At 40.7% G+C, this 18929-nt stretch overlaps 1 protein-coding gene across 3 annotated transcripts; it reads right to left on the reverse strand.

The window, feature by feature from the left end:
* Positions 1-7020: 7020 nt before the first annotated feature.
* COX7A2L (cytochrome c oxidase subunit 7A2 like) lies at positions 7021-18493 on the reverse strand. Of its 3 annotated transcripts, none has more exons than XM_082306660.1 (3): positions 18360-18493; positions 9767-9901; positions 7021-8869 (listed from the first exon to the last, which is right to left on the reverse strand). In XM_082306660.1, exons 1-3 carry the CDS (start codon positions 18429-18431, stop codon positions 8726-8728), a joined length of 351 nt encoding a protein of 116 aa, XP_082162786.1. In that variant the 5' UTR covers positions 18432-18493; the 3' UTR covers positions 7021-8725. The 3 variants fall into 3 exon arrangements, with proteins under 3 accessions (XP_082162786.1, XP_082162787.1, XP_082162788.1); XM_082306661.1 differs by lacking the exon at positions 18360-18493 and adding an exon at positions 15708-18264; XM_082306662.1 differs by lacking the exon at positions 9767-9901.
* Between the last annotated feature and the right edge of the window lie 436 nt (positions 18494-18929).

The raw sequence follows: 18929 nt of genomic DNA on the forward strand, positions 1-18929 counted from the left end.
CCTAGGTTTATAAATTATTTGGTACTCAGTGAAAAATCCTGTTATTTTATTTATATATTAAAAAAAGACACTTTTGGTGATTGCTGTAACAGTGTTTGGTAAATGGTAGACTGTGAGTCTACCATATGCAAACAATGCTTTTATTAAATGCTTTGGTCTCATCAGAGAAAACAAGGGGGAGATCTAAAACCCAGCACTGTTACTCATCTTGCAGCCTCCAGGTTATATTGTCTCTGCAGACAAGACAATCAGAACGGTATTTGTTTCATCAGGCAGGTATGACAATGCAGATTTACATGGGATACCTCAGATAGCAAAAGGACCATTTTAGTATAATTGCTCTATAGTTTGATCTATACTCTGTGTCCTGTTAACTTTTCAGTCCCAAAAGAGCTTCAAACTGGGTCACATATATTGTCACAAATTCACAGTTAGCACTTCCATTGACGTCAGCACGAGTCCGGTGTCTGGAGGTGCAGAGATGTGGCCTATTACAAACTGCTTCATAAGAAAGAAATTGCTCTCTGCCGCTTGATCTTTCTGATTGGGAGAGATGAAATGTGAAAGGAATCTTGAGAGGTGAAAAATCTGTAGGGATTTCCTGTCATAGTCTGTAAAAATGGACAGAAACTCTGCTAGGCCTTTTGGTTTTGGTTTTTTGGGTGTTTGTTTTTTTTTTTTTTTCCCTAATGCTCTTCACCCTCACCTTGAATGTTTGTGTAACAGATCATTGTAACAAACATAAAGGACTTTCTTCTTTCACATGTACCATTTCCATTTTGGCCTGGATCTTGCCAGGAGGAATTAAACTTGGGGAGGTAGCTATGCAAACCTGAACCAACATAAGTTCTACTGATAAAATAGTGAAGAGTGTGGAAATACAACCTAAAAATGAGTTTATATCTTGCCAGAAACAAGACTTGTTCCAACTCAGCCCCAGGAGAGAGGATCCATCTGATACACGGCAACCTGGCAGGGCTCTTCTAGCTCTGGCCTAGCACTCTGTGTACTACCAAAGCTGACTCGAAAAATGATAGCATATAGGATCCCTGCAATTTTTCACACAAAAGTGCATGAATAGAAAAACACTTTTTTGAAACCTTTCACAAACTGTGGAGTTGGAGACCATCGTGTCTCCAGCATTTGCAGCTCCAGGAGAGCAGTGATGCACCTCCTCACAGTGTGAAAATGAAACAATTATTTAATGAGAAAAAGGGGTAGCAGTGCATTTTCGCCTGATGTATGTTAAAATCCAAAGGTAGACAGTGCAGTAATAGGTAAACTCTAAGTTGTCTAGAGTGGATTTCGACAGGTTAGATAAAAACATATTCTTTTTTTAAACAACTTCTTTGCCTTGTGAAGACAGGTTTTGCTAGGTCTTGCATAGTTTAATTTCGTCAAGCCAGTGGTGCAAACCAGGCAAAATGTTTGTTACAGGTACTAGATTCTGTTTGCTTATTTATTGCTGCTCCTGGAAATATATTTTTCCTGAAGTGCCACTGAAAAACAGAATTAAACCTGCAGGCCTCACATATGCATATCTGCATGCTAGTCCTGAGAAATAAAGCACATAATTGCTCATCCATGCAGTGAGTTCAGCAACTTTCAGGTTCAGTTATTAGGAGCAGAACTGTTCATACAAGGTAAGATACTATATAGCTCTGTTCAGCAAATGCTTAGCAGAAATACCTAATAAAAGCAATGGAAGTTAAAAGAGTAGTTTGGGCTTGATCTAGCATTTGAAGACTCTTATGCAGCCAGTTAAAATTTAGAGATAAAAAGATAAACACAGATCAATGATCCTGATGAAATGTGTGTATCAGATGGTCATTTGAGTTTACCGTATGTAAAAACTAAAGGGCGTATATAGTGTTCACACAACAGATTGTCATCTAGCTGGTGAAAGTTGCTGAATTTTGAAAACATGCAACCCTGCTGGCATTCGATGGTGCTCTTTACAGGTGATATCTTCGTGTAGTTCTGATGGCTTTGTTTCCAGAGACAGCAAGTATCACTTTTCCTCTTCTCTTGCTGCTTGCACTGAAGTGCCAGCCGCAGCGGCTGGGCCTGCTGTTGACCAGCCAGGGTATTCATGAAGATCTTCCCTTCCTTAGGCCAGCCAGGCATACGAGGCGCTACAGTTCCGGAGAAAACTGCAGAGCCTCGCTGGTCGGTTGCATCTCCAAAGACAGGAATGGGTGTCATGGAAACAAGTTGGTTACTCTACGGCCACCCAATCTCCCTTGTTCTAGAAGCAAGAAAAATCATACTGTGAATAGTGTGTATCCCGCTCCCAGAAAAAGCGGCAGGAAAAGCACAAGCACTGACGTCCATTCCTGGGAAGGAGGGGCAGCAAACCAGGGAGAAGGGATGACTCTAGTTAATACTGCTATTGACAGATTTTCCTATTTTTACTCAGTTCGGTTTATCCCGTACAAATTAAATAAAGAACATGGGATTTGAGTCTGTAATCCAGGAAATCCGTATTACGTAGGTTTTTCTCGCAACCTGTTGGTCAGTGAAAGTAAAAAATATGCCACACACAGATGAGAAATTTCTTGAAGTGGCATGTGCCTCTCTGAATTGTTTAAACATTTTAATATTGTCATACTTGGGTATTGTATTATGATTACATTTTCTACATATTGCAGTACAGAGGGATCAAATACACAGCTTTTCTGCAGGCAGACCTGATAGGTATTATCCATCAGGCTCTGCGTAGCTGGAAACACGTCTAAACAAAAGTTCAGACCTTTGTCTAGCAAGCCATTCTTCAGTGGCCATGGAAGGCTGTTACAGAGCTTTAGAAAGGCCTCCAGGTGAACTTGCTGGGAAACCAGCAAACAAGTCTCTGAGATTGCCAGAAATCATTCTTTCAGTCTGTTTTTAAAGTATGCTTTTCTGAAAAGGGAGTGTAAGAAGGGCACAGTGCTACAAGCTGTTTAATTGGTTTCTCCACGTCTTGGTGAACCTATGTGGACTCCAGCCTGCTTTATTGCAACGTAGGGTTTTGCTGCTGCTGCTGCTGTTGTTCTAGGAGAGCCTGAAGTCTTGACTCCTGTTAATTCTGCAGGGTCATGCTGCTAACAATGAGTATGCTGAAGTGTGTTTTTTGTTTTGCATATGAGCAGAGTTGCTTAATCAGTTCCAATTAGAAGACTAATACATTTTCCTTAGGCTTATGCAAGAATAAGCTTTAACAAGTAGCACTTGTTCTTTATGCCAGAAAAGCTGCATTTCATTAGTGCTGCTCTCTTGGCTACACGTCAGGATCAAGTTGGTGGAATTGACACTTACGACTTCTCCATTCCTCCGAACATGTTCTCCTTGCCTCCTTCCAAAGAAGTGCTGTTATGGTTTTAGTTTAAGGGAAGATGAAATTTGCACCTATGCGGTATTGTGGATTAGACAATGCTCAATCTTCTCTTGCGAGTAGATAACCAACTAAAGATTACAAAGATAATCTCCCTTACATGTAACAAGAACTATGCAAAACGCTAAGGATGGCTTTGTGAGGTTGGAAGAACATCTGCTTTACAGTGGCAGGTCATACTGAACTCTGCTACGGATGCTGTTAGCTGTCTCTGCTCTCTGCCTCACGTGAAAGTTTTGTAACGGATGCACATTATAATTAATGCCTGAATTTCTAATATCGAGTGCTCAAAATTTGGGCTCAGTGATGAAATCAGAAAGGGAATCCAAGATGTTTTGAGGGAGCAACACACCATAAACAGATAAAGCAATTAACAGCAAGATTAATGTGTGTGACTGAATTGCAAGGAAGATACAAAAATTGTAACGTGGTTCGAAGTGTAAGAATGTTGCAGGGAAGAAGTATTTCCTATATTTCTTTGAAAATACAGTCAGGTGTTTGGAAGCTGCAAGTCATTTGATGCCCCTACATTTGCACACCTGTAGAACAGCTTCTTCAAAGACTTGCCACTGTGGTAAGGGGTTCACCTGTGTACCTGGAGTGGATGTAAGCTGCTGGGTTGACAGGATCATGTACTTCACAAAGGAGACTTCCAGGGCTTGTTCCAACTTGCAGAGAAAAAATACATGTGACAAATGTATAACTTCTGAGATGAATATTTCAGAAGTTCTCTTGAAGCACTTAGAAACAATTTCATTCCTTTTGTGGCACAGAATATTTTAAAAATGCTGTGAAAAAAAGGAAGTAAACTAGAAAACTTTTTGTCGTCTTTAAGAATAAAAATGTGGGAGTGAGGAAGGGAGAAAAGTGATGGTGGTATGCAGCTGACGTGAAGTGAGGCAGAATACTTCCCCCTCCCTCCCACCCCTAGTTTTGCAGCACTGGATCCACTGGCAAAGTCATTTAGAAAAATGTCTTAGCATGGAGTATCTTCTCTCTTTGGAGCCAGAGGATGATGAATGCCGCCTTGTAGGCCAGATACGGGCTGCCTGCAACAGACTGAGGGGCGGAATAGACCCTTGAATTTAACTTTCTTGTATTTTGAGATAGTTAACGTACAAGTAAAATGGTTCCTTCTGTCTAGTGCTATACCCAAAAGCAGTCTGGGATCATGTAAGAAGTGCCAGGAGATAAGATCTGGTACTAGTGAGATTCCATACTTGACAGAGTATACCCTATTTCCTGATCCACAGGCATGCTTGCACTCCCTTTCACAGCAAATACGCTTGTACTTCTTAGCAATCTGTGCATCATTTGCACTGCAGCTAACTGGAATTGATTCAAATTAATAATCTTTAATAAATTAAGACGCAATTAGTACTGAATATGCAAAATACTTAAAAGGTTGTTTTTCATGCCTATTGCTAAAAGTAATGCTTAGATTACAGGCAAGTTCTTCCCCCTTTCCATTTCAAAACAGAGCTTGAACTTTGGCTTCCTGTGAAACTTTTCACTGAGGTTAAGGGCTGGAGAGGAAAAATGTTAGTATACTATGTCATAATGCAGGTAGCTTGCAACTTTTTAGAACAGTTTAGCATGATTTTACATGTATCTTACCCAATACATGCATTTTTTTCTCTTTGCATAAAGGCATCTGGATTTTTTAAATTTTAAGATCTGCAGAGGTAACAGTTTGTGACGGGAGGGGGAAAAAACTGATCTGTGACTCTTCTGAAGCCTCTTAGAAGGCTTGAATTTCAAGGAAGGAGAGTAAAGGGGGAGTAAGTACTATCTATATATGTGTGAGGAAACAGCTCTTAAGCACTCTCTTCAGCTTTTTGATGTCTGTAAGATTAGATTCCCATTTTCCTAGTTTCTCTTGCTTTCATTCCTTACAGTGCCTTTTAATTTGACAAGCTTTAAGGCAAAATCCATCAATTAATGTCTTAGTATTGAAATAATCAGTCTATTGACAATTTAAAATGTTAAGGCAAAAGCCTGTTGAGACGGTACGGTCATACTGAAATACTGTGGAGGAATCCTCTCCTTAATATACTTTTATTTTTAAAGCAGCTGAAAGACATACGTGCATACTATCAATGTCTTCTCAAGTGCATTTATTCTAATACTCCCACATAAAAAGTAAGGAGGGAGATCTTATTTAAAAACCATTATGAAGATACAACTATTGAATTCAGGTTGCCAGAGAGATCATTTAAGAAGGAAAACCACTGTCTCTCAACAATAAGATAATGCCATGGGGGATGGATCATTATCCATGAGATAATGTTGTTCCTGAGTATTGTAAATCTCAGCTCCTTTCCCTTCCAAACACAGCACCTTGGGGTATGAGAGCTTATTATAATTTATTCTCTACTGTGCATTCAAGCCAAAACACTGGAATGTAAGCTATCACTTAAAAATGCATCTTGTTTTCTCAGTTCTCAGTGCTGGTAGGTTGCATAATTTTTAAGACAAAACTGAGAGGGTCTTTAAAAATAAAAGCAGAACATAACACACATATATAATGAAGTTGTAGTACCCAAGTCAGATTGTTACTTCTGGGGATGACTACTCAAAACATTGAAGTAGCCTTCTTGACGCTGCAATTCACTCCTTACTTAGGACCTTATTTAACATCGGGCCAGGGACAGACTACTCCTTTTAAAGGTAAGGGTGATCTTGGAGGCTTAAGAATAAGATTATTAGGTTTCTCTGTCACTAACAATAATTCAAAACACTTAAACCCTCTTGAATCCTCATAGAAGTCTGGCATCAGAAATATTTTTAGACAGATATTTAACAGAGCTTTTTTTCTAGGAAGAAAAAGAATTTACCATGTTGTAATTTCTTTATGATGACCTCAAAACTAATTGAGAAAAGGTGGCAAGATCTTGCTGCTGCAGCCTAACCTTCTGGTTACAGCTTGCAAGCTTTCCTGTTCTTCAGAGCACTTTGCTGTAGGAATATGGAAATGCAGTCTCCTCTTTCTGTCACGACTGGAGCCCTGCCCAGTGGCTGCAGACAAGCCATGCCTCTCTGTTCTTTAACCTCCAACTGAACGAGGGATGCGAATCTGACAAGCAGAAGCATCATTCTCATCCTGCTTCAACTGGGTCAGCTTTTTTGAGAATGGCAAAGTGAAAATAGTTTTTCAAGAATCAAACACTGGGGAAAAAAAAAAATTGATGGTGTTTTCTTTTCCCTTTAGCACATGTGTTTTTAGCTGCTGACAAAGAGCTGGAAAAAGCCAGACCTAGGGCAATAAGAAGACAATTCTGATATCCATAGCTCCAAGCATGACCTCTGTATCCATGAACCCTATCTCCTACTTGAGTTCCCTTTAAGAAAGCTGGACCTGAGTGACAAGTCTCTGTTGTTGTTCTTTCCACAAGTCCTTGGAAGAGTAGTCCTACTGGTTAATGCGCTATGGGATAACAGTTTAGTTACTTTATACATACCTGCCTTAGCAACAAGCAGAAAGTTGCTATCCTCTATGTGAACTCTAAAAATAGTTGTTTTTCAAAATAAAAAAAAAAAATCCATCAACCCCCCCACCCCAAAACAAAACAACTAAGAGCACAGAAATTCTGAACAAAACTCATCCTCGTGAAAATCTACCTGTCAAGTTTGTGTGCAAAGTACCCTTTATTAGAAGATTCTTGTAGGCAGTGCTTAATATATGATATGCAGGAAAGACAGACAATAACCTACTATACTGCTTTCTCTTTCTCTTTCTTTTTTGTTTCCCCTCTTTTTTTTTTAATTTAAATAGGATTTAACAGCCTATAGCACAAGTGCTATGGAAGTATGGGCTACTGAGGATAAAATATTTTATCAGTAGAGGCAACACAGCTGTTAATTCTTGGAGAACTTAATTATTTTCTGCTATTCTTTGAGTCTTGCTGTCCTTACAAATTTCTTTTTCAGTGACTTAATCTCTCCCATCCTGAAATACCAACATTGGCTGAAATCTGAGATCACAGTACAAGCAGCTATTTTCTTTCCTATGGAACAGTAATAAGGCTTTGATATAACTTGACTGGAAAAAAAATCAGAATCTTTTTAGTAAAAGATTGAAGAAATGGGAATTTTATGTTCCTTTATCAATTGTTTTCCTTATTTACATGGAAGGTGGTTTCTGCACAGTTCTGGGAGAGATGGGTCTTTACAGAGGCCAGTGAATCCATGCGTATCCAGAGTCTGGGTGACCAAGAGTGAATACTCGATGTTCATAGACAGAGGAGGATCTATCAAATTAGAGGACGCTTTTTGTGAAAACTTGTGTGAAACTTGCAGTTCAAGGCTATGACATTAAAAGGGAAAGAGAATTAATAAGGGGTTTTATTGGCTTCTCTTTCTTCCACCCACACAGCAAAGGAAATGTGTGTATATCTGTGTACATATAGGTATGTGCGTGCACTGAAAATAATATGCAGCTGAGCTATGACAGTGACCTGTTTCACCAAAAATCATAGTTAAACAACCACTGAGTTCTGAGAGAGAGTTTTAAGAGGATTACCATCTCAAAAAGATTACAGTAAGGTAGCTGAATCAATTGTCTGGTTTGAGATCTACACGTTGAACTTAAACAAAAGTATACCAATATGTTTATTTCACTACCAGGCCAGCTGAAGTGGTCTGAAGCTTTCCAAGACTTGCCTGTTTTATTATTCATGTGGTTATCTTTATTGCACAGTAAGACAGTTTGACAAATGAAAGTCCAAAAACTGGTATAACTGATGTTACAATACTGGTGCATTCTACAGCATACAGTGATGCAAACATTATGGAATAAATCCACTTTAAACGCTCCAAGGAGATAAGCCCTTTGTCCTACAACCAGAGGTACAAATATTTAATAATACACCAGCATTTGGAAAAGTTCCACTGCCACCTGCTTATGTAAAATGAGCTGTGTATGACAGAAACAGGTTCCCAGTATGTTATAACAACAACTAAAGGATTTGCTTTTACTGTTTTGGAAACCAGCAGCATCCTCCCACTAAGGAATGTGGAGCGTAGCCCACAAAGTATTTGTCCTGTCCTATCTCTAACATTGTTTAAGTTGGGGGAGGGAAGGAAGGAAAAAGCTTAACTTTCTCCAACTATTCATACACTCCTGCAAGACAACAAATGCAAAGCTACAACCATATGTTAAAATGATGTCTTTAAGTCTGCTTATATTGGTTTCTAGAACACATAAGGCAACCAATTTATAAACATTTTCTCCAAGAAATTTGATCTGAATAATGAACCTTATACGATCACAGAATTAGAGCAAGTGCAAAGAGATACATGGAGGAGATCCTTTAGAGAAGTGTCACGAGTCCCATGAGTTCTGGTTCATTTTTACTTTTGGTTTCTTGGTTGTGAGGCCATGTACAGTGCTACTAGACAGTAGATAGTCCCGCCTATTGTTAGAGCCATAGTGGTCCGATAAAGCAGCTTATCTGGAACTCCTCGTTTCAGGTGTACTGGCAGTCCATCTGCTTTCTGTGGGAAGAGTTTAGAAAGAAAACAAACAAAAAAAGAAATGAAGACCCATACCAAGGCCATAAGGAACAAGCTACCTCAGGTAAATTAAGAGACTTCCATGAGGGAAACCGCCTGACAAATAGACTATCTACAATCAAGTGTATTATGTGCTTTTTGTTGAGCAAGACAAATGCAAAGGCAAGTTAATTTTATTAGCCAAAGCTGTTAAGTGCAGGCAGAAAGAATACATCTTGAAATATTTCTAAAGAGGACCTGGATGGGAAAAGTGTCACTAACAGAAGAATGTGAAAAGGTATGTATAAAAAGTTATTCACCAAGTCAGACTGACACATTCCAAATGCAAGTGGCATGTAAGAGAGAAAAGGGAACATTATATCAAGCACATTCTTGATGTTTTTAAAAAAATGCCTAACTGATTTGTTTTATGGAAAGTCCTAGTATGCTTAGAAATTGTATAGCTAACAAACTGGCTTTGAAAACTTTATTGTGCTTTTCTTATACTGCGTTACAAACAGCTTCAGTAATATTCAAATTATTAAACACAAAACAGTAACGATCTGCTTTGCTCCTCCACATCTGCTTTAAGTCATACACTTGGATTCCCAGACAGAAAGTACTTCTAGTAGTCAAATAATACAATAAGCATCTTCTGAAGCCAGCCAAAAGACAATGTTACTAGACTTTCCACTTTCAGTATTTATCTCCTATACAAGGCGCATATACCTTGTAGCACAGTAGAAGTATACAGGTTATACTGTACTTGACACTTTCTTAACTAGATTTTACAAAATTTTGGTATTGTAGAATGACAAAAATAATTAACCACATTTAAAATAAGGAAAGATATGTCCCACTTTCCAGTTTTCTTTAAGTTACTCTCAAAGTTGTCGTTACCTGAAAAAGTTTCTGTAGGTCTGGCACCTTGTTTTTACCCAAGAAAGAATCGGTTGCTGGTAAATCTGAAGCAAGTTTAGTTGGTGTCCCAAAAATCAGAGCTGGGGATTCAGTGGAAACTATTGGTTTGAGTCCCTGCATAAATAAAGATTAAAATATCAAGGTATATAGCACTTGCAAATGTACCAATTGTCACATCAGGCAGTCACACTGCCAGTCATTACAAGGATACATTACAAAGAATATTTATCTGGTATGAAGGCATGTGACAGTGAGCTAAAGACACATTGTTGGCCCATTCATTTCTCGGCTACAACTTTGGGTCAGCACTTAGCAAGGAGAACAGAAGCCTCCTTTCTGATTTCTTCATGACATAAATTTATAGCTATCATAAATTTTCCTGTGCTGGTGCTTGGTCCAAGCTGCTGCTTGTTTTTCGCACATAGTCAAGACTATCTAGGGCTGTATCCGAGTAGCAGGATTAGAAGCAGGGAATCCCTGATGCTTGGGTCAAACAGAGTGACGAGACTTCAATGAACTGTTCCTCCTGAATGGTGCAAGCAGTAGCCATAAATAACTGGGCTTTAAATAATTTGGATGTATAGTTTGAGAAGGAAAAAAAGAAAAAGGGTTAGGATCACTTGTTTCATACAAAAGTAGGAAGTGGTGCTCAAGGACACTCCAGAAGCCCTGACATGGTGGATATTTTATGCAGGTGTAACTACATCCTATAATTCACATGCTGCTGCAACTTTCCACACCTCAATGTACTCCCCATGAGCAACATAACTTAATTTCCTTTCGGTTCAGACAGTTGTACTCTACATTTGCCATAATTAAAAACTACATAATCCAGTTCTATGGATGACAGTAAGTGCACGAAGTCATAGCCATCATGAGGTGCCCTCCCTGCCTTTATTATTAGTTAGATTTCACAGTTGTGCCTGTACATGTGGCAGTGATGTACATGCCTGTACACATTATGGCTCCTGAAACAGCTGTAATTTTTTTTTTCTAACTTGCCACAGAAATTAAAAGCATTGTACAAGTAGGTTAATGCAATAGGTTTTCATTACAAACAGAAGCAGCAATTGCTCTCCATGGCTTAAGTTAAAGCTGCAATGAAATTCTAGTTTCTGTTCAAAGGACTAGTTGATGCATTTTTGTACTTAAGAGAACTGCCTCAACAGTATTTGGAGCTGGAAGCAGACTGGCACTCTCTTTCTCTTATGCCTGCCATAGACCAGACATGTTTTCCCATACATAAATTCTCTAAATTCTCTGCTACAACAGGCATCTTCAACAGAAAGACCAGATTTCTCAACATCCCAAAATAGCCTATGTAATGGTCATCAGGGCTCCTTCTGAAGACATGCATCCAGCTTCCCACTTTTCTTGTGCCTCAATGAATAATAGAATCCCTTTATGACCTTCTTGGTTATGTTTTGAAAGACAGCAGCTGAAACTGGATTCTCTGACACGTTCAAGTAACTAGCGCCTTCCTACTAACAGGCTTGCGCAGAAGGTAAGTACTGACTTATTTAAGACTAAGCAGTTCTGGTCACACCAGTAAGAAGGAAACATCTAAGAAACTATTACTAGCCAGGGGAAGTTACTGGTTATATATTCAAGGCTAAGTACAAGCTATGCCAAAATACTTGAAGAAAGTAATTTTGGAGTAGTATTTCTGTCTGTAACAACTTCAAGTACTTTATTAGATTTGTGTTTAAAAGGTTGGTGATTTGATAGAAAGGACTATAGAACAGATGTTTATACCAAATGTGCAGGCGACTTTTTCTCCAAAACTTTTCTTGCCTTCTTGATCCTTGTTAGGATCACAGCAATATTCACCTTTCATTTTCCTTTAAGTTTCCACTTCTGAATCTCACTTTTGCCTTCCTGAGGGCCCAACTTTTTCAGGAGCAGTCTTTGATATCACTTCAACAGTTACTAGATCACTGCAATTCCTGCTTGTTGTGATCATGCCTGTTTTATTTCATGAGCTACCTGTAGTGTATAAAAATGGTAAATGCTGTGAATTGGAGTAAGTTGCAAACTACTTCAAAGAGTTCCATGATAAAGATACTTCTTTCATCATTCCTAAACTCACAGATAGGGGGCTTAAAAATGTGAATAGCAACATCTACCATTTGTTATTAGCACTAAAACTCCTGCCTCTACAGGATATCACCTGGATGCAAGACATTCTCTATGGCTTACTATCAGAATAGTGAAATCAGTTGTGTTAACTGTAAGTTATCACGTACTTTTTCAGGCTTTAGAAATATATTCCTGTTCAGAGAGATAGAAGATCCCCTTCTGTTGGAGCAATAGCAGATTCAAACCTGACTCAAGTGACTAGCTTCATCATGAAATCAAATTAAACCATTTCAGAAAACTCATATAATCATCAGTGTACTGTTGTAAATTACTTCCAAAGCAGCATGGCGCCAGTTAGGAACATCACACAGCAATTTAAATAAAAATCATTTATATGGTTCATTGGCTTCAGGAAAGACTACAACAACAAAACACACGCTGCAGAAGAGAGACAGTTCGGTTTGCCTAACACGGACGCTGCGTTAATCAGGGTCCCTCACCCCAACATAAAATTCCACTTGAATTCCATCCATGAATTGTGAATCTTGTGGTCAGCTCCAACCAAGCTCAGCTAAATTAGTGTAACCGTGTGGCTGTTCCAACTGGGTACTTGTCTGTGTTTATTGAGAGAAAGTGGCAAGTGCTTTATCTCACACCCAGCGGCTTGCTAAGCTTAGTGTGGCTGAAGAGAAATCCTCAGTATTACACATAAGAATTTCAGTACAGACCATTTTTTAAGCAAGTCATTAAGGCACGTTAAATGATCTTAACTGTCACTTGTATTTAACATGACTAAAACTGCAGGTTTGTTTTGTAACATCAGGATCTCACTACACTCAAGATAGTACTGAGGAATGAATGCCTCTACACATTTGACTTACGCGTCCGTCATAAGAAAATGTTTTATATTGATAATTCCTATCCTGATGATATTAAGGTGTTAATCTTTTATTTCTAATCATGTTAATAGGAATTTCTTCCAATTCTTGGACAAAGTACAGCAGATGTACTTGTGCAGAAGAGTCAACACCAGCTGATTTCATCAGCACACTACAGCAATGACTTTGTCAAATGCTGCAGTCCTCAATGAAAGGTCAGGACATGTAGCTAATCCAAAACAACAAACAAAATTCTCTGCCTACCCTTCTGTAAAGTGTGTTTGTTTTCCTGTCAGAGGTCTGAAGGTCTTAGGACCCAATCTATCTGTTGGTTGGCCAACATGCTCGAAGTTAAAACAAACTTACACCTTGCCAGCATGGATTGCCAAGCTAGATTTACATTTTCCTGACAGCATAAAACAGTTAAGGATTTGGAGCACAATCTAATGGAGAAAGCACCACACTTAAGTTTTTAAATGTTAGGGGAATTGCTCAAACACATCAGAGAATGAGAAAGTAGAGAAAACTGAGGTAAGGACCAAAATGAAAAGGGGAAACAGGAAAGAAAGTTAAGCTGAGAGTTATTATTTCAGAACACGCATTGAAGTAACTTTATGAACTTGCTGACCTAGACACTTCTAACCTAAATAGCACATCCTTCATAGTAGGACATACCTCACTGTATGAGGTTAAATATATTTGTTACCGCTAACATAAGGATGCTTTTAGGTAGGATCACTTGAGGCTTTGTTTGTATTGGGATGACACACTTAAGTGATTTTGTGTACATTTTAAGTATCATCTACAGCATATGTTAACCATTATAGTTTCTCAATGAACTCAAAGGAATTCATAACAGCTAAAATCAAAAGATCTGTGGTTTGTGGGGATTTTATATAGCTACAGGCAAAATAAGTTGTATCAACTGAAGATACGGTAGTATGACTAAACTTCTACTAGGACCATGGTCAGCCTTGTAGAGGTAGAGAAAAGTTCATATAGGCATCTTCACCTGATGGTATTTGAAACCGGTCCCACTATTTATACTTCAAACATAAACCAACTCTTTGACTTAATAGTTTTTATTGTATTTGTAATGGTTATGGCACTCATTATCCTCCTAAATATGAGTAGTAGTTATTAACCTATTTGACTCCTCACCTGTACTAGCTGAGAAAGTTTCCGTGCATTCAAACAGGCTAAATTGTTCATACTACTTTACATAACTTTGTTAAATGCAAAATTACGTCATCTACGAATACGAAGACTGAGATGGCAAGAACAATACAGGTTTCAAACTAAGAGATTTTTTTTTTTGTTAGTATAAGCTGTTAGTTATGTTACTGTCAGCAAAAGAATTTCTGAAATACATTTTGACTGATATTTTGCAAGCCCACAATAAGTTTAAACATGCATCAGAATGTAACAGTACAGAACAGAGTGAAGAATTATACTGCATATTTGACCAAGCAAAATTTGAATTGCAGGATGTCTTCATTTTTCCAGAAACATCAAGATAAATAGAAGAATAAAAAGCAAACTATTTTAAATGCTGAACTATGGTTTTATTAAATACAGCAATGAAATCAATAGGAAAACATTTAGTTCGTTTTGGATTTAACATCTACTTACTCATGTGATCCCTTTCATATTTTAATCTCTATTTATAGCAAACAATTTTATCAGACTGATGCATCTGAACTTGGGAGTAGAGTCAAACTAAAAAAAAACAAAAATTCTACCAAAAAGCTGGCCTAAGAACCTTGTAAAAAGGCATTGAAGGTAACTATTTAAAATGTAGGTATTCTATTGCATAGCACATTTGCGTGCCACAGCTGAGGACTAAGCCATGTGAATGGTGAGCCAGATATGAAAGACAGTGTTTTTTTTTCACCAATATGAAAAAACACACATTTATAAAGCAAGACAATATTCATAAGACTTATGTGAAATGCTCCTGCTTGGATACAATCTCATCTTCTCAACTACATTCTCTCAAAGATTAGGTTTTAACATTTCAGTGATGACACTGAAATGAAATACAGTGTGCGATGATGACCTAAATATAAATCATTACAATGTTCTAGAAGAAAAGTATTTCTGTTCCTTGGACATTCTCTTTCCTGCCTTGCAGAGCACAGAAGTGAGATCTACCTAGAAATTTTTTTTTCTATCTGCAATAGCTATATGTGAAACTAGTTTTGCATAGACCCTTTACGAAACAATTCTGATATATGACACTACAGCATTTTAATCTAGAAGATGTCAAGAATTCAGAATTTATCGTGTCTTTCTCTATCTAGTGCAATAATATTCTTACATACCTAATATTCATTAACAGAATGTGAGATAACAGAGAATTCTGTATTCCCTCTTGTCTCGCTTCTGCCATTTTAATCCCAAAAACCAAAGATGTACTTAAAATGGGATGATTGCTATAATGTAATGGAGCCTGCTAAACAGAAAGGTAAGCAATATTCCACAACCTGGGCTCCAGAAGCCACGAGTGTTGTCTCTAGAACAATTCTACTCCAGGTGGTTATCAGAGATTTCTGTATTTCTGTGCTGAGGCTTTTCTTGTAGGATCTTAAAAAGGATGCATTATTTGCAGAAAAATAGTCACAATGACCTAGAGACTAATACACAGTGTTCTAAGCTATATTCTTCCAGAAAGGAGGTACTTTACTGCTTGGGCTTGAAGCCCTCCCCCCTGCCCCCAATGGTAACCCTAACCTTTGCTTTCCTCTACACAAATGAAGTGTCAATTAACGTTTATTCTTTGAATATAACTTCGTGTAGAAGAGGTAAGAAATGCCTCAAACACTGCAATAGTGGCAAGAGTGTTTTCTAGCACAGGTGCCTGTTGGACCTACTCTTAATGAACAGACATACTTTTAGACTAGAACATACTATTTATTCTGCTGTCTTCCCTGTGCCCTGCACCTCCACCCCCCAATACCTACCCAGGAAGCTTTCCGAAGAGTGATGGCGAAAGAGGAGGATAAAAATCTTCTTGGGACAGAAACTGCCATATCAGAAAGTCACTGGTACCTCAACGTTTACATAAGATCATAGGGTAATTTAGGATGGAAGGGCCCTCTAACGCTTTTCAGTCCAAACTGAGGTGAGACCAGGTTGCTGCGGGTTTTGTCTGGTCTGGCCTTGAAAGCCTCCAAGGATGGAGACTGCACAACCTCCCCGGGCACCCGCTCCACTGCCTGACTGTTCTCACCATGAAAATGTCTTTCCTTATACCCAGTTTGAACTTCTCTTGTTGCAGCTTAAGCCTGTGGCCTTTTGCCCTCCCACCATGCACCACTGTGCAGAGCCATAACCTCCCTGTAGGCGCTGGCTGGTCTTAGGTCTGCACCTGCCCCCTCTCCCCTACACCTTCTCTCCTCCAGGTAGAACAAGTCCTGTTTCCTCATCCTTGCCTCACAGGGTACGTGCTCTGGCCTCCCAACCATCCTGGTGACCTCTGCTGAACTTGCTCCAGTTGATCAACAACATTCCCATGATGGGGGGCCCACAACTGGATGCAGTCCCTAGATGTGATCCAATGAGTGCTGAGTAGAGGGAGATCGTCACTTTTCTTAATCTACTGGCTATGCACATGGTGATACAGCCCAGGATGCTGTTGGCCTTCTTTACAGGTAGGATGCACTGCTGGCTCACGCCCAGCTTGCTGTCTGCCAGTACCTCTAGAATCTCTACCACAGGCTGCTCCCACCAGCCTGTCAGCTCCCAGCTTGTATGCCTGCCAGGGGCTCTTCCTTCCCACACGCACAATTTTGCCTTTTTTCCTCATGGAAATTCCTAGTGTTCCTGTCAGCTCATTCCTCCACTCTGAATGGCAGTTCTACTTCAAACATTTTGGAGCTACTGCCTTGATGTCTTCTGTAAACTTTACAAGAGTGCACTCTATTGCCTGCTCCAGGTAACTGATAAAGTCCTGCAGTAACCTGCAGTATTCCACTTGTTATGAGCATCCTAGCAGAGTATGACCCATTAACCACTATGCTAAGCCTGATCATCCACTTCTCTGAACCTTTCTAATTGTCTATCCATCTAAACTATAACATCTTAACTTCAAAAAAATTCAAAATTAAAAGCTTTGTGTTCGGTCTGCACCCCTTGAAACCATGAGATTTTACAGAAGCTTAATACAATATGCTTGCTTGCGGAAAAAGACCGGATTTTCCAAGTAAAACTTGCATAGTCAAGGATATCCAAGAAAGCAGAACTGTAAAGTAGGTTGCTAACGGAATTAGGCTAAGAAAGAATGAAACAGAGTTATTTGTGTATCACAACAATATACATTAGTCTACAAGAATGTAGTATCTTTCAGTTACCTTTTATCAAGGAGTTTATCAGGAAAAAGACAAACCATAACTTTGATTTCATTTCTGTGTGTACACGTGTAGCTACTTCCCCCCCCCTCCCCAAAAACCTCAAGTTATATCAGATATGTTTGCTCTCCGGAGGCAGTTCTTTGTCAGGTTGACTTTTTAAAAATCATTCTTCCAATCCTTAACTTCCAGGTTGGGTTTTTTGATTACTAAACTGTAATAACTTAAGTTGTTTTTCAAAGTTTACTCAGAAACTTGACCATGGTATAGCAACCATGCTGCATTTGTCCCATGACAAAATCACCTTGCAAATCTTTCTAGTATTACTTGGGAATCTATGTTGATGTACATAAAAGCAAACAAGTTCTGTGATTTCTTTTCACCAATGTGCAGCTCTTTAATGACTTGAAATGGCTGATGTAAGCGGGATCTATTCTCCCCTTCTCAGCTCCCCTCCACTCCCACAGAATTAACCATGTACTTTAACTATAAAGTATGGAAAGTATAAGCCTATTTAATGCAACCTTTAACCTGTACGCAACTAGTAAATATGTCAGCATCATGCAGAGGAAAAGCTGCTTTTCATTTTGCTTTAAACAAACTTCTATAGATGCGTGCCCTGTCTAACAAGGGTTTTAATGCTTTCAATAATTAGTTTTTCTGCATGCACAGACAAGAGATAGGGACTAGCTACACTGCTGTTTGGATTTGCCAGCTGTGATTTTAAAACACCACCAGCCACTGTTCTAGCTCAGGGACAGTCCTACATCAGAGAAGTGTGTTAATTTCTTGCGATAACACCCAATACATCCCAAAACTGAACCGAGAGGTGCACGGCGGAACGAAGCGCCTCGCCCAAGGTCACACGACAGGCCAGGCTCGCTAGGCGCACGGCGGGATGCGCACAGCGAGCGCGGCAGATTCCCTCCCAGCGAAATAAAAGCCACCAGGCCCCGAAGCCCCTGCCGGGGCGGCAGGCGAGGCCATCCCCACCGCAGCAGCCAAGCGCCCTCCGCCCGCGAGCATGCACTCGCCCGGCAACTCCAGCTCCCCGCGACCCTCGCCGCCACCGCGCGGGGCTCGGCCCCAGCCCTGCCGCCTCCACCGGCTGGGGCTCCCACGGCCGCCAGAGCCGCCCACCCCGGAGGGGGGTGGCGGGCGCGGCTCCTCCAGCGGCTCTGGGGAGCGAATGGCGCCGCGCAAGGAAGAGGACGGCGAAGGTCACCGCCGCGAGGGGGCCCAGGGGGGCGGCGGCGGCCCCGGTACCTGGGGGTTGTAGGCGGCGGAGGCCGCTGCCCCGACCAGCCTCTGCGTGAAGCCGTTGAACTTGTAATACATGGTGGGGGCCACCGGATCGCGCGCTCCCAACGGCCCACCGGCTGCGACGCCTCCCGCGGAAGGACCCCAGCCGGCTTTTTGCGACGCCGTAACGTCCAAGGGCCCGCCGGCTCGCGGACCCCCGCCACGAACGCCTGCGAGCGGTGAGCACGGGAAGCAGTGAAAGGCGCGGGGTAAAAAAAAGTCCGGCGAAATACACGAGTCGTTACTAAAGCAGTGGGAGCGCCTCTCTCCCTCGAATGCCTGCCGCTCTGAAAGTGAGGCTGGCGGCAATTTTTCAGTCAGGCAACGGGCTGGGCCCCTAACAGGCCGAGACGTAGTGCGCGTGCGCACCACTGCCCGCCGAAGGGCACCGGTGGCGGGCTGCCGGCTCGCCGCAGGTGGCCGGGAGGGCTGCCGCCAGCCAATCAGCGCAAGAGGGAGGCGAGGCCCCGCCCCCCACCGGGAGGGCGGGCTGGGGGGGGGAGGAGCAGCGGCCCCACGGTGCCGCAGGCGCGG

Source organism: Platalea leucorodia (assembly GCF_965183815.1).
Source record: "Platalea leucorodia genome assembly, chromosome: 3".
NCBI lineage: Eukaryota > Metazoa > Chordata > Aves > Pelecaniformes > Threskiornithidae > Platalea > Platalea leucorodia.